Raw genomic sequence first — 15,922 nt, 5'->3', positions numbered from 1 at the left:
TTGCATTTTCTTTGGGATTTGAACTTGAGTAGGGCGAGGAAAACTTCTATTATTAGATATATCGATGTATGCTGTATGGTGTATGCTGGTATGGTATATGCTGTGTGCTGTATGCTGTATGCTGTATGCTGTATGCTGTATGCTGTATGCTGTATGCTGTATGCTGTATGCTGTATGCTGTATGCTGTATGCTGTATGCTGTATGCTGTACCCTGTATGCTGTACCCTGTATGCTGTATGCTGTATGCTGTATGCTGTATGCTGAATGCTGTATGCTGTATGCTGTATGCTGTATGCTGTATGCTGTATGCTGTATGCTGTATGCTGTATGCTGTATGCTGTATGCTGTATGCTGTATGCTGTATGCTGTATGCTGTAATGCTGTATGCTGTATGCTGTATGCTGTATGCTGTATGCTGTATGCTGTATGCTGTATGCTGTATGCTGTATGCTGTATGCTGTATGCTGTATGCTGTATGCTGTATGCTGTATGCTGTATGCTGTATGCTGTATGCTGTATGCTGTATGCTGTATGCTGTATGCTGTATGCTGTATGCTGTATGCTGTATGCTGTATGCTGTATGCTGTATGCTGTATGCTGTATGCTGTATGCTGTATGCTGTATGCTGTATGCTGTATGCTGTATGCTGTACCCTGTATGCTGTACCCTGTATGCTGTATGCTGTATGCTGTAGCTGTATGCTGTATGCTGAATGCTGAATGCTGTATGCTGTATGCTGTATGCTGAATGCTGTATGCTGTATGCTGTATGCTGTATGCTGTATGCTGTATGCTGTAGCTGTATGCTGTAATGCTGTATGCTGTATGCTGTATGCTGTATGCTGTATGCTGTATGCTGTATGCTGTATGCTGTATGCTGTATGCTGTATGCTGTATGCTGTATGCTGTATGCTGTATGCTGTATGCTGTATGCTGTATGCTGTATGCTGTATGCTGTATGCTGTATGCTGTATGCTGTACCCTGTATGCTGTATGCTGTACGCTGTATGCTGTATGCTGTATGCTGTATGCTGTATGCTGTATGCTGTATGCTGTATGCTGTATGCTGGATACTGTATGCTGTATGCTGTATGCTGTATGCTGTATGCTGTATGCTGTATGCTGTATGCTGTATGCTGTATGCTGTATGCTGTATGCTGTATGCTGTATGCTGTATGCTGTATGCTGTATGCTGTATGCTGTATGCTGTATGCTGTATGCTGTATGCTGTATGCTGTATGCTGTATGCTGTATGCTGTATGCTGTATGCTGTATGCTGTATGCTGTATGCTGTATGCTGTATGCTGTATGCTGTATGCTGTATGCTGTATGCTGTATGCTGTATGCTGTATGCTGTATGCTGTATGCTGTATGCTGTATGCTGTATGCTGTATGCTGTATGCTGTATGCTGTATGCTGTATGCTGTATGCTGTATGCTGTATGCTGTATGCTGAATGCTGTATGCTGTATGCTGTATGCTGTATGCTGTATGCTGTATGCTGTATGCTGTATGCTGTATGCTGAATGCTGAATGCTGTATGCTGTATGCTGTATGCTGTATGCTGTACTCTGTATAATGTATGCAGGGTCTTAACCTCTTATTTAGTTGCAAGAAATTTAAAATATTTAAAATATAAATATATATTTGATTGCTCGTTCAATTAAATAAACCTTAAAGTATGTAAATCATGCGAAAATTGAGTCAGAATATTTAAATTATCTTTGGGAATTCCAACACAGAGTCTTTAACCCCAGTGAGCTTTGCTTCGGCCAAGGAATTTGGCCAGAAGATGATTTTTGCAAATATGAAAGTGCTTAGAAATGCAGAAGTGAGTCGCCCGCTTACAAATATCATCCAACAGGCAGCTCCATTAAAACTAATGAAAGCAATTTGTAAAGCCGAAAGCAGAGAAAGAGTATAAATAAATGGAATGCATCTGCACATTTATTGCCGACAAATATGCAAAGCTCACACGGTTCGAACATGTCATTGTAAGTTCAAGTGTAGCCAGGACGTCAGCAACAGCACTTGGCTGGGGATTGCGAGTGGGCGTGGGCCTGGGCGCAGACAGTGAAGTTGGCAGGCTTACAGCTGACTCTGCCTGATGTTTGGCAGTGCAATGGCTGCTGCTGCGGTGCCTGGACTGGGACTGAGGCTGATGATTGTGATGGGCACAAAAGCCGACACCTTATGAAAAATGCATGGACTCTCATATGTTTTATGGCTTGTTGAATTTCGTTGCTGTTGTAGTTCAAGTTGTAGTCAAAGGCGCAGCAGTGGCAGCCTGTTAAATTAATAAAGGACATCAGTGCCTGTGCCTGGCCACCGAGCATCCAGCTTCAGCCTGACAGAAATTTCGTATGCGGCCAAAAAGTTGAGGTTTGTTTTTCAACAGCTGTGCAGGAGACAACGGCCGGTCGAGCCGCCTGTCAAAACTGGCTCGACCCAGCCTCGCCTCGCCTCACCTCGCCTCATCTCGACTCGACTCGGCAAAGATATAATATATTAAATTTTCTTTGCATTATTTTTTTTGGCTTGTTTTGTTTGATTTTATGCGCTCAGCCAGCGCATTTGTTTAACGAACTGTAAATTTTGTTTTAGCTTAGCAGACTGTATATGGGTATGCGTGTGTGTGGGGTTCATATGTGAGTGTGTGTGTGTGTGTGTGTGTAAAGGATTGCGCTTACTTTTTTTACGATAGGTTTTAATTTCCGTTTGCATTTTGCACGTTTTTCATAATTCATGCGCTCAAGTAGCGAGATTGATGAGGGCTCTCACAGCAGGTTTTAGGGCGCTTCGTATATTGCTGAAACTGGCTTAGCTCCCAGCCAAAGCACACACACACACACACATACTTTCTCACAGGGCATAATCGTGCGGAAATGCCAGGCACACTAAGCTGACCTGGGCCAGTCGCTTGGGCATTACTTATACATATATAAAGTTATATACGTACATACATATATATCGTATATGTATATATGTTTATATAAGTAAATCACAATGAGTGCAGCAGCAGCAGTAACAGGAATCGGCCAACCGCCCCCGCTAGCCCGGTCAACCCTTTAGACATTGTCGAACAGCTGCCGTGACTAGCGCAGCTCGTTGCATCCCCAAAGGGCCATTGACTAATAGGATTTGAAGAGCGTAAAATTGGTTCGTTGTGAACATGAAATATGCAGTAAATCCTTCTGCCTGCATCCAGAACAATCTCACTTCGTACAGCGCCTCGCTGTCCCCGTCATTCTCTCGCTCGCTCTCTCTCTCTCTCTCTCTCTCTCTCTGCCTCATTCTCAGCTTGGCATTCTTATTTTCACATGTTTTTCTTTAATATTTGCTGCAACGTCGCAGCTTAAATATTCTTTGCAGCTTGCCATATTTTGCGCCCAGCCAGTGGGACCGGATCCTTGTTGGCGCTCGCATTCACTGCTGCCGCATCCTGTTGTGTGTCTGGGTCCGCTCGCCTTGTGCCTTGGGTCTGGGTCCTGACTTTTGCTATTACCGCTGCCATGGAGGCCAATGTACGCGCAGTTTGTTACAATTTCGCGGTTCGATTTCGCCCAAAGTCGCCATCGTCCTTGTTGTTGTCCTCGAGGGCGCGATGGTGTGTTTTATTATCGCAAATAAAGCGCAATCATTGTTGTTGCACCCACAGCCAGGCAAACGTGTAACTCACTGCCTTATCCCCCACCAATATGTACGTCCAGCCCCCGCCTGGATTTTGTTCAGCTGCTGCGGCAGTTGGCTGCATGAAATATTGCAAATAGTTTTATTCATACCCGATTGAGTGAAATATGAAAATCTCGTCGCCTTCAGCCACTCCTGCTCCAAAACTAAACAACCCGTCGGAATCAAATAGTATGTCAACTGGTTAAAATTGAACTGGAATTAAACTGTTTGCCAATGGATTTGGCTAAGCAATCCAATTTGTTTTGTCTTGCAGATGGCTGTAATCCATCTGCAAGTCTGCTGATTGGAAAAGTGTTTGCGCTAGCTGACATCAGAAATTAAATATTATGGAATGACGTCTACTGATTGGCCAGCACTCAAATAAATAGTTGAAAATAAACTTTTGATTTTCTCTAGCATAAATTTTTTTTTTTTTTTTTTTTTTTTTGTATATATATTTTAAGCGCTGAATCTGTACAATGCAAGTTTAGTACCTTAACAACACAATTAGATTATTTATATAGAACCTAACCTTCTGATGTATTCAGGAGGACTTACAAATATATATTTACAAGTATCCCTAAACTAAACTTATCTAATATTTTTGCCAAAACCCAAGAGTTTTAATCTAGCATAAATAAACTCAAAAGCTCTAAGCGCGTATAAAAAGCATTGCATACTTTTGTGCTGCATGAAATATTGAAAGCCTAGAATTTCATTGCATACTTTTGTGCTGATGAGTTTAAGATTTGCGAATTTTCATTAGAATAAAGTTTGCTGTTTGCATTTGATGTACAGAAATATTTAAATTAGACTTGTTTGTTTAAGGAGTGTAAACATCTTCATGATTATGACTTTCTAAGAATATAATTAAGCTTAAATTAGATTAATCGATTGTCGAAACTAATAATGAAAGTCGCATATATATTGACTGTGGTCTGCCAACAAATATTCGTGATAATTGTGAATAATGACTGCAGTTTTGTTGCGCTGTTGCTTAAAGTGTCATTGATGCTTGAAATATCTCAAATCTCTTGTAAATCTATAGAGCCAGTGCCAAGGACTTTGGCTGTCGTCTTAAGCCAAAGCTGGCTGAAGATATTCTCTCGCTTGTCGTTCATTCAACTGCATCTTGGCTGACTTCCGGCGTTGCCTTTTATGATAAATTGAAACAAATAGCCAGCAACACTAGCCCACACACCCTACCATACACGCGCGCACACACACACACACACATTGAGTGGAAGTGGAAGTGCAGCCAGTAGCAAGGCTTATCAGAAAATTGCGCTCAGCTGTTTATGAAAGCATAACAATGTTAGCTGCTGCTTCTGTTGCTGCTGTTGCTGTTGCTGCTGCTGGCGGGGCCATTACTGTACGGGGCATCAAGCTGATCATCAAGCTGAATGGCTGCCCCGGCTGGCCGTAGCGTCGCAGCACATTACTCACAAGTAGGATAAACAATTTACTTATCGCTGCTGCAGGCCAGCAGCAAGAAAAGCCTTTGGAGCAGTCTTGCTCCGCCCTGGCCCATAGTTCGCTCACCACTCAGCTCTGAGACGCTGCCACATTGGCAAATAAATCATAATAAATAACTTGAAAAACGAAACACCTTGCCGCATAAAACTTGCACGTCGTTGCCTGCCTGCCTGACTGCCTCCTGCCTGCCTCCTGCCTGCCTTTTGCCTGTTGGCAAACAAGTTTTGTTGCCGCTGAAACTTGTCCGATTTTTGTGGGGTATTCCAGCTTTGACATAGCATTTGCAACATGCAGTAGCTAGGGATTACAGAGTCTCAATGAGTTGATATGAAATGACCTATAATATAACAAGATATAAGTAAAATATGCATCATCTTCAACTTACACTTTGCTTGATTTCTCCCTGGTCAAAAACACAGTCAAGCTCTCAAGTTGCATGCGAGGCATATGTTTCAGCTGCTCATAGAGTATCTAGACTCGCAGTTTATTAAACTTCTTGCATTACTTTTCATTGGTGTTACTTTTATTGTTGCTGGTGGTGTTAGTGTCTTCTTACAGTTTAACACTTTGCCAACTCCTGGCGCCGCTGGGAGTGGGCGTGGGTGGGCGCTCGTTGTTGCAACCGGTGATAAAAATTGATACATAACAGGCATAAATCAGGCGAGTGGAGCGCATTACGCATACGACGCGTGTGTATGCCGAGCCATTTATTAAATTAGCCACAGTAGCATCAGCATAAGCAGCACACACACACAGACACACAGACACACCCACACCAGCGCCTTTACGCCAAGGGCAACGGCAATGGTATCGCAGGTAATTTGTAAATATCTGACAGATGCGCTGATAAACTCATTGCAGAGATTTCATTCATTCAGGACGGCGGCTCTCCTGTGATTTATATAGGGCTTATTACAGTTACCAACACACACACATACAGGCACATACACAGTCACATGTAAATGCACAGAGTTAAGTATAACAACACTTTATTCGTAATACTTGGGGCGTACTTAATGTAACATCACAACGGGCCACAGCAAATCAATTGCCTTTCTGCGTCAGCTCCTGGCTCGACTTCAGATTCCGCTTGAGCTGTAGCTACTGATTCATGGCGCAAATGAAGGCTGATTCAGCTTGGTTAGCTCCGGCTCGGCATCTGGCGTCTTGCTCAGCACCGGCGGCGCTTTTGGCAGACTGAAGAATTTCTGTAAATTAAATTTATGAAAAATGAAATTAGGCTACGGCTGCTTTGCATAATTTAAATTATAAATTAGATGCCGTCGATGGTTGATGCCTGATGCCTGATGGCGCATGGCGCATGGCTCATGGCTGATGGCTTCTACTTACATCGTGTCTGCCAAAGTTCTTTGCCTCCTCGATGGTGTCTGGTAGCTTCTTGTGCAGCGTCTCGGGCAGGAACAGCGCACCGATTCCGCCCAGCAGAAACAGGGTGCCCAGAATGTAGTACGGCGCGCGTATATTCACCGTCGTCCCCAGGTACACCAGGTACGGAGCCAGCACTCCGATCGCATTCGCCAAAATGGTGCCCAGTGCGATGCCCGTCTGGCGCATGCACGTGGGGTAGATCTCCAGGCACTGCAGGTTGGCCGTGAAGAAGGTGAGCGCGTTGAGGAACTTGATGAAGGTGGACAGGTAGATCATCAGCCACTCGAATCGCTCGTCCGTCGCATAGGCGATGATGGGCAGGCAGGTGAGGAACGAGGTGAGGAAGGACACCGAATTGGTAAAGCGCCGGCCGTACTTGTCGCCTGTCGGATGGAAAAGCCAATGCCAAAGAGCCGAACAGCATAAGAATGATTGGCAATCAGTGGCCGCATTGGAGCACGCACAGCACACACACACTCACCCATGTACTTGCCCACCATGTACGCGGGTATTTCCACAATGCTCTGGTACAAAAAGTTCAAAAACGGATTGCCGGCCATGCGCGAGCTGAAGAGCACCAGCGTGAAGTAGGAAACGGCAACAACGCACCTGGCGGAGGACAAAACGGCAAATGGACAGGTGGGTAGGGGCGAGCTCGACCAAAGCGGACCGCAGTTAGGAATGCAAATTGGTTTTTTGATACGCACCAGCTAAAGCCCATGATTGTGGTGTTGCGGGCCAGCCGCCAGCCGGCGAAGAGCGAGGCCATGCCATAGGTGACCTCGTGCTTGTCCTGGCTATAGATTTCGGTCAGCTCCTTCTCGGTCACATCGAATGTGCGTCCATTAATTCTGGCAATCTTCTTGAACTGGACAATGGCCTCGCGAAAGCGTCGCTTGCTAATCAACCAGCGCGGCGATTCGATGACATATCTGAAAAAGAAATAAAGGAAAGGGAATCCCCCCCAAAAAAATGTCAGAGCCAATGACAAAACAAATACTAGGAATGAACTGGGATTTGGACAATAGTTGGGAGCATTCAATTGAATTGACTGCGTGACTTACTTGGAGAACAGCAAGACCATCGCCGTGGGCAGCGAAGTCAGCCACATAAAGGATTCCCAGTGGCGCAGCCACCAGAAGAGAAGCGGCATCAGCGTCGTGCCCACGGACCAGCCCACGCTCTGGAAGAGGGCGATGCGACTGCGATCCTCCCTGGCCAGTGCGACATTGACAAAGTTCTAGTTAGTTTCGGCAAACTTTTCCTTGCCTTATTCTGCCTTATTCAATATCTGTCAAACTTACTCTCGGGAGATTTCCATGCCAATGATTTGCGGCGATTGGAAGAGACTGTTTACGGTGAGGCCCACAATGCCGGACATGATGAGGAACCACGTGTAGGAGGACGTGCACAGCACAGACCCCAGGCGCCCCACCGAGCAGAAGATGACGCTAATGTAGTAGACCACGCTGCGTCCGAAGCTGCGACCAATAGGAGAAGCCGAAATTCAATTACCAATTGCCAATTGCCAATTGCCAATTGCGGGCAGGCACATAATTTAGTTTCGGCCAACTTACGAATCGCCCATTTGGCCAAATATAAATGAGCCGACCACCTCGGTCACGCGGCCGACAACGAACACATTTGTCACGAACAAATCCTTGGCGCAGACCCAGTCCTGGTCCGTGGGTATTGTGCTGTCATACCAGGTCTGGTCGTAGGTCCAACCGTGCTGGCAAGCTGGCAAATCGAAGAGGCCGTCCAATTAAATGTATTCGAGTGCAAAGTTGTATAAATTTATAAGACAGCCAAGCTACTGCTGGCCAAGTTTTTCCATGCGCTCAAATGGCCAAGCAAAGCCAGGCAATATATACAGCAGTATTAATGGCTATGTGTGCGTGGGTGTGTGTGTGTGTGTGTGTGTGTGTTTAGCTCACCTGTCGTCTGATTCTTGCTGCGGCTGCTGCGCCAGGCCGAAAAATCAGTTAACTCTGTAAAGTTTGCATCGTACATTTCGCAGTTGCTGTGCGTCTCCTTGCCCCGATTGTCAGTCTGCCTGCGGGCGAAATGGAATAGCTTAGCAGGGGATTTGAGCCAGTGCACCGCATTTGGCAGCCAACTCACTTGGGCAGCGTCAAATCGAGCCACTGATTCATTGTGAGATTGGTGTGCTCCCTGCCCGGCACCGTGCACCAGTGATCCGGTATGTTCAGCGCCAGGATGATGTTCATGTAGACCATGGCGCCGGCGAACGCCAGCCCGGCGACGAACACATAGTTGTAGAGTGTCTGGTAGCGGCCGTGGTTGCCCGCCTTCTCCATGAGCGCCTGGAACGGATCGTTCAGCTCGGACTCATCCAGATCCATTTCACTGACACTGTTGGCTGCCGTAGATAGCTTTCTACTGTTGGCTATCACCTCCTCCAGTTTATCTTTCATTGTCTGTTTCTATTTGTGTGCTGGCTGACTATTCTGGGTATTCAAGTAAATCATTTGCGGATTAGTTTCGCTCTTATCTTTATGAGTGTAAATAAACTATGTGTAAATAAACTCTACTTCTCAGCTTTTCATGCCCAAGCATGTGTCGATGCTCAGAAGCGTTTGCATATGTTTACGGACATTTCATCCAATCTAATTTGGAGGCAATAACTGCGCAGCAATTGTGGATTGTGAATGTTTTATAGGAACTTTTTTAGTTCGCTGATTGTCAGCACAGTATAATTGAGCTATAAACTAGCTGCCATAAATGGTACAACTATTTTTTTATGGCAAACTAGTTTAAAATAATGCAAAAAAGAAATTCGTGAATATTTTATCGCAAAGAATTTCACAATTTGTTGTTGAATTTCATTTGAGAAATTTATCTAAAATTAAACACTCTTTCATAATTTCTTTATCATTTTAAATTAATAATTTTATATAATTTTTTTTTTTTTTTAAATATTTGTCATAATTTCATGCTTAAATTCACTTCAGAAGTTTATCTATAATTATAAATATTTTATTTACACTTTTCACAAATCTTTATTAAATTTAATTTCGTCAATTTATGGAAAATTTCGTATTTGTGGTAAATAATTTTTTTTCACAATTTCTAGTTGAATTTCATTGGAAAACTTCATACAAAGTTTCATCATTTATTTATTTAATATATGATTTATTACTTACAGCTCCGGGTAATTGCGTCTTGTAGTTTGAAAGGCAATTAATGGTAAGGTTTCACAATCGATGGGGTTTGTTTACACACTCTTGAACAGCAATTAGCTTTATAGGCGCGTACACTAAAAGAAAATTAGTAGAACTTGTTGCGATAAGATCTGTTGCTGCTGCTGTCCTATTGCAGTTGAAAATCAAATTGAAATTTGTGATTATGGCTTAGAGCTCGGCTTGGCCATCGGCTCGATAACAACTCTCGTGGTGGGAAATTCTCCGTTTACACTTTTCACATTTCGCATGCAAATGATATGATAGGTTAAGATCGCGCCGGGGTCTAGAGCAACGCATGCACCGTCCGCAGCACTCGCGGGTGTCGCTGTGAGTGATGGCCCAGGCGACAGCCGGCGTTAAAAGGGGCCCTCTGTAGGAGGCGGCTTATCAGCGGAGACAGAGCGCAAAAGTATTATAAAATAATTGCTGATAAGCGTGGGTCTTTAGTTTACAGCGTTATTTATATGTGCACGTAAGACGATTAACAAAGAGTAAACCAAACGTTTGTCAAAAAATTAGCAAGACTTAATGGTTCATTGTCTCAGATGCATTGTCCAAGCAGCTGCAGGTTACAAGTCACATGCGAACTACGATGCAGAGCGCACCACATTTTCGACTCGACAAGAAACACTGATAACTATAATAGACTTGACTTGATTTACTGGGCACAGTGTTTTATTTTCTAATCATCGGACAATATATCAAGAGTCCAACTCATCCTGTCACATGTGATTTGCACTTGTTTCAATTGTCAGATTATTAAATTGATATATTAAAAAAGAATTATATAAAAACAAGTAAGAAGGCTCCAGTCGAGACTGCTCGACTAGGAGATACCCTGAACCCTCCAAACTGATATTCTAATCATTCTGGACTTCTTTTATGCACACATACATACACATGCACGTATAAGCACGCGCTTTGCAAACTGCGCAGCTAGCAGCGGCTGCGCTTGGGCTGCACTGCAGTGTGGGCAATATAACGAGAATTTATTTGTTGAATAATTTCTTTTGTAGACATACGATCTTAATGAAACTTTTAGAGCGTAATCATATGGCTTAAATGTGTGTACATTTCAAAGCACAAGTCTCTAGTACTTGAAATGCGTTTTTTACAAATTGGGGGCGAAGGGGGCGTGGTATCCAAAATCTGTAAATTACAAAATCTTTGTATCCATTAACTTTATATACAACGCAAATTTGAAGTCTCCAGGTCTAAAAGTGTTCAAAATAAGCTGAAAAAACATTGTCGATTTTTCGATTATTCTCGATAAAAAAGTTATCGGATGAGTTATCGAAAAAATAAAGCAAACTTGTACTGCCTATGGTATACACGAGTATGCTTGCCAAATTTCAGCTCTCTAGCTCTTATATCTTCTGAGATCCTTTTGCTCATACGGACGGACGGACGGACGGACGGACGGACGGACGGACGGACGGACGGACGGACGGACGGACAGACGGACAGGGCTATATCGACTCAGCTCGTCGTCCTGATCAAGAATATATATACTTTATGGGGTCTGCGATGATTCCTTCTGCCTGTTACATACTTTTCACAAAACCATTATACCCTGATTTCCCATTTTCAATGGGTTCAGGGTATAAAAATTATATTAGTCACTTTCTTGTTTATGTTTGTGGGTGTTTTAATAGTTGCTCATGGTATTATCTAGTCAAGTCATAAGTAAATTCATCTTTATTTATTTTTGTTTATTCATATCTTTTATGAGAATTATGAGCATTATTCAGGGTTAGGGTTGCTTTTAAAGTTATAAGCAAAGGGGTTTTATCGGTGAGTAATACAACACTCAGATGTCAAGTTCTGCAAGCAACTGCATAGAAAATCTAGAGCTCGGGCCCGATTAGATAGCCTGCAGTTGCGTGTGCCTGAAGCGATGCTGTTAACCGGATAAGCCGCCATTTAAGCCAGTTCATTTGACATTGCTAAACAATTGTCTTAAATCTTGTTGTCAATTCGCTGGGTAAAAGTATTTAGAAAATTTCCACTCCACTTTTACTTTAAATAAAAGTAAGTAAGTATTTACTCATTTATATCTATATATATATGTATATAGTCTGGCTATCTCTGGTATTTCTTTATTGGATTATAGAATTTATTATTTATGCGCTTTGATTCTGCGATGGCTCCAGCTCGGAACGCACTGTCACTGGAACTGAAACTGAGACTGAGCGCAAAATGCGGCAGAAAATGAGATAAAGTCTACATAGTTTGTGCAATGCAATAATATCAATTTTCATATTTTCATTTACTTATCCGCTGGCAGAAAGACAAAAGCAATTTAACAATCTACTAAACCACTTAAGCGCAATTTTACTTCCCGCCCGAGCAGGCGGCATCAAAAACTATGTGGACAGAAATAAATGATAAAAAACAAACGCAAAAAATCGTGTAAATACATATGTATATGCCAAATTCCAGCATAAAGTTCGTTAGTTCGCGTTCTCAGATCGGTTACAAGTGCTCTATGAATAAACATCAGAATGCATTATGCATGTGCAACTGTATGTGCGTGCGTGTGTGTGTAGGTTAGAGATAGATCCATTCCACAAGTATAGTAAATTTAATCAGCATCAGCGCAGATTACGACTGACGCCGCTTCGCCTCATCGACAACAGGGGCCGTAACGCCAACAGCCATGCAACCGCTCAACCGTTCAACCACCCAACCTCTGCCGTCTACCTCCCTACCTCCCTCCCTCCACAGCGAGCGGATCAGCTGCCTGGCCGGTTACTAGAGCTTTATGAATTGTTTACATACTCATTTCGGGTAGGCGCGACACCTTAAATGATAAGATTACCCGATCATATATATGCATATGCATACATATATATAAATATGATAATATATACATGTGTATGTATGTATGTGTGCATGTACATTAATTTAGATTTTGCTCACGTGTAGCTGAAGCAGCGTAATCATCGTTAATGCGAACTGAAGCGCTCACTCAATGTCATTGAAACCCAACACTTGTAGGTAAATGTGTGAGCGCTCTCTGAGTGGCGAATAAAGTCATTTAGGCGGTTTCTTTTGATCAAGGCAGCAGCTCAATCCATTCAAATAAATACTTAGCACCAATTTGCCTATTAACGATAAAGCTTGAGCTCAAGCGAAACTAACCAATGTATGTGGAATAAAAGACAATAGTTACTAAAAAAAAGCCATATTAAATAATTCATTATATGATATGTGTAATTCTTGTAGGGCACAACATGAATAGTTCAATAAAGTGGCCTGCTTGATAGCCGTGCTTAAGTAGTCTATATAATATAGATTGGGCTATATTTAGATAAATAGCTAATCAGTCTCAATCAAGCAGATGCCTGCTCAGCCTTGACTCTCGTAGAAGGCATTTCTCTTACCTGTTTGCTCGGTTCGATCCAGTTAAATAGATAAGACGTTTAGTTACTTTTTAGATATGTTCAATTTTATTTAAGACTTTTATTTGAGTTATGCATAAACTTTCATCGCTCAGCTAGCTGCGTGCTGCTCGCTCTCTTTTCGTTTCATTTTATTTGAGTTTTTTTTTTTGCGTTCTTTACTTGAGTTTTGCTTGAAATTTCTTCTAAAATGTAGGGAGCTCTGGAGAGTTAAAGTTCTTTTGTGGGTGCTAATGAATTCTAAGATTGTTTTTAGTTTGTTTCTTTTCATTTTTTATTTTTAATTATTTATTTACTTGTTAGCTTGCCTGAAACTGCGTTGTGATGCCTTGAGTTTTCTTTTTTTGCTCACTTTTTTTTTTTTTTTTTTGTTACTTTAAACTTTAATATTGCTTACATATTCGAATTTAATTACATAATTTTACAGTGATAAATGGAAACTTTTCGCACATGCTGCATGTGGCTTTTGTGCATTCTGCATTTGTTTTGCTTTCTCTCTAATATAATTTACAGTTGAAACACTTAAATTTATGTTTTTAGATAAATAAAAATTCAAAATGCCTACATAAGAATATTTTTACTCTCTGGCTTTAACACGTGCGCAATTAATAATCTTTTTATTTTTTCTTTTTGTTTGGACTAATTATAAAATTTTATTTAAGTTTTTGGGATTATTTAATTTTAGTTGTTAATTTTATGAATATTTATATATGTATATATCTATAATTTTGCTTAATTATGATTAAAAGCATTTCGGAATTGGTTTGTCGTTTCTGTGTCAAATGTACATAAAGTCGATTGGTATTCGATATTTATATGCGCTATGATATAGTTTAAATATATATGTATGTATATATATATATTCTCTTTTTGTGCTCGCTTTGAAGTATTTGTATCGATTTATTTAACTAATTGTTTAATGTGAAATCAATAAAATCTGCCATCCAATTCGTTTCATTGTCCTTTTCCTTTTGATTATCGCTAAATAGCTGGCAATTGCTAATAGTTTATATATATAAATATGTATATAAGTGTGTATCTTATTATTATTACATATTTGCATTTAACTGTTAAATGGCATTCATGAACACCCCAGTGACAAGAATACCCTTACTATATACAGCTCGCTTGTCCGGAGTCTACGTTTTACCAATTTATATTGCTTAGCATACAATTTTCCCTTAGCTGATTTTTCCAAATATACAACTTTGACGGATACATCATGATGTGAGTGTGTGTGTGTGTGTGATTTTCATACTTAAAATTCAATTGAGTTTCTCTTTATAGAATTATAAATATTGGCAAATTCGTTTGCTTCGTGTAAATATTTGGGTTTTAAAATGTAATTGGTCTATTGCCGGCAGCCTTTGTGCCATAATATAGGAATCAACTTGAGTTATTTATAGATAGATATCTTCGGCCCGTTCCCTCGTGTTAATTAAAATGTGGTTTCATTGATTAAAAACTGCAATTCAAGTTGGACGTTTGACAATATCACGTTGCGAAATATACATAGAAAGCAATTGGCAAAAAATGGCAAATGAGAAAATGTTTCGTTAATCTTTTCTTCTTGTCTTTGTTTTTTACATCAGGCTAACTAAAAATAGTTAAACGATTTGATTACATTACAATTACTAAGTATATAGCTCTGTCTTTTTACATATATATATGTAAATATATATATATAAGAGTATATATAAATGCCAACATTATCGGAGGAAGGATTGACTGACTAACTGACTTTGCTTAATGTGCTCACTCTCTCGCTCTCTCTCTATCTCACTATCTCTCTCTCTCCTGCTCTCTCGCTCTGTTGCTATCTATCTGTCTCTATACACTATACATTTGAACTGAAAGACGCGTCTTGGCCTTTTTTCACTATCGAATCACAGCAATTGAAATACATACATATATCTAACTGAAGTATCGAGAATCTAAACTAAAATCTGTATGTAATAAATGGGTTGTTATTGATCCTTGTCGTCCTGCAGTGCGGCTGATGCGGCATTTCCACCCGTATTTTTGCGCAAATGATTGCGCAACATCACCAGATTGCGGTTCAGCGGCAGATTGCTGGAGAGGCCCATCGTGCTGCTGCCACCGGACGGGGCATGCGGCAGAGTGTTGCAGATGTTGCCAAGCGGCGCCGTGGCATTCAGGCTGGCATTGCCACTGCCACTGCTGGGACAGCCCAGCATGCCAGCCGAGGCGACCGAGGTGGTGGGCGAGGTGGCGCCCACGCTGCTGCCGCCGCCCGCCTGGCCCACGCCCAGCAGCAGCTCGTGGGCGAGTATGGTTGGCAAATGTTAAGTGCTGCTCTTCAGCGGACCCGACGATAGCGAACTGCTGCTGACGCCCGAGTCGCTCGACTTCTCGCTGAGGCCGCCACGCGTGAGCGTATCGTCGCCCATAAGACTGCCGCCGCCAAGAAAGGACTTCTTGCCGACTCGCGCCGGCAGCGTCGCCTTGAACGGGTTCTCCTTGCAGCGCCGTGCGCTCTCCACGCGCTTCATTATCTCGCTGGAGCACTTGGAGACCACATCGTCGAGGCTGTTCGAGTCGTCCGTCGAGTTCACCGTCTGCGTGGGCGTCTGGGAGCTGGGCAGTGGCGAGCCCTCGTAGCAGCCGGAGTCCCGTGGAAAGTGTCGTCGGCCAAAGGGCGAGGCGCCGTGCTTCTTGTTGATGTTGTTCAGGCGCGCCTCGTCGTTCTCCGAGCTGGAGCCGGCTATGTCCATGTCGGAGCCTGTGCGTGCGAAATTTGTAGCTGTGTGTGAGT

At 42.3% G+C, this 15,922-nt stretch overlaps 2 protein-coding genes across 9 annotated transcripts in view; both read right to left on the bottom strand.

Annotated features, from left to right (window-relative positions):
• Nucleotides 1-6,119: 6,119 nt before the first annotated feature.
• LOC108613559 (carcinine transporter) lies at nt 6,120-10,125 on the bottom strand. 2 transcript variants are annotated; one of them, XM_089461879.1, is made up of 10 exons: nt 9,704-10,125; nt 8,661-9,007; nt 8,474-8,592; nt 8,114-8,276; nt 7,841-8,017; nt 7,601-7,750; nt 7,244-7,468; nt 7,018-7,145; nt 6,498-6,919; nt 6,120-6,355 (listed from the first exon to the last, which is right to left on the bottom strand). In XM_089461879.1, exons 2-10 carry the CDS (start codon nt 8,972-8,974, stop codon nt 6,257-6,259), a joined length of 1,797 nt encoding a protein of 598 aa, XP_089318005.1. In that variant the 5' UTR covers nt 8,975-9,007; nt 9,704-10,125; the 3' UTR covers nt 6,120-6,256. The 2 variants fall into 2 exon arrangements, with proteins under 2 accessions (XP_089318005.1, XP_089318007.1); XM_089461881.1 differs by having other exon boundaries at nt 8,661-9,002.
• A 3,041-nt stretch (nt 10,126-13,166) lies between these two features.
• SKIP (Shal K[+] channel interacting protein) overlaps nt 13,167-15,922 on the bottom strand; it is a 173,973-nt gene continuing 171,217 nt past the window's right edge. For 4 of the 7 annotated variants that reach the window (XM_018007008.2, XM_018007048.2, XM_089461875.1 and 1 more), the window contains one exon: nt 13,167-15,910. In XM_018007008.2, the coding sequence (XP_017862497.1) occupies nt 15,453-15,910 (458 nt within the window). In that variant the 3' untranslated portion in view covers nt 13,167-15,452. The remainder of the gene's footprint in view (nt 15,911-15,922) is intronic. The other 3 variants (XM_018007017.2, XM_018007024.2, XM_089461877.1) reach the window with 1 other exon arrangement.

The sequence above is a fragment of the Drosophila arizonae genome, chromosome 2 (assembly GCF_054131065.1).
Source record: "Drosophila arizonae isolate 15081-1271.41 chromosome 2, UAZ_ARI_1.0, whole genome shotgun sequence".
NCBI lineage: Eukaryota > Metazoa > Arthropoda > Insecta > Diptera > Drosophilidae > Drosophila > Drosophila arizonae.
Note: the sequence above shows the minus strand (reverse complement) of the source record. Positions and strands in the feature narration are given on the sequence as shown.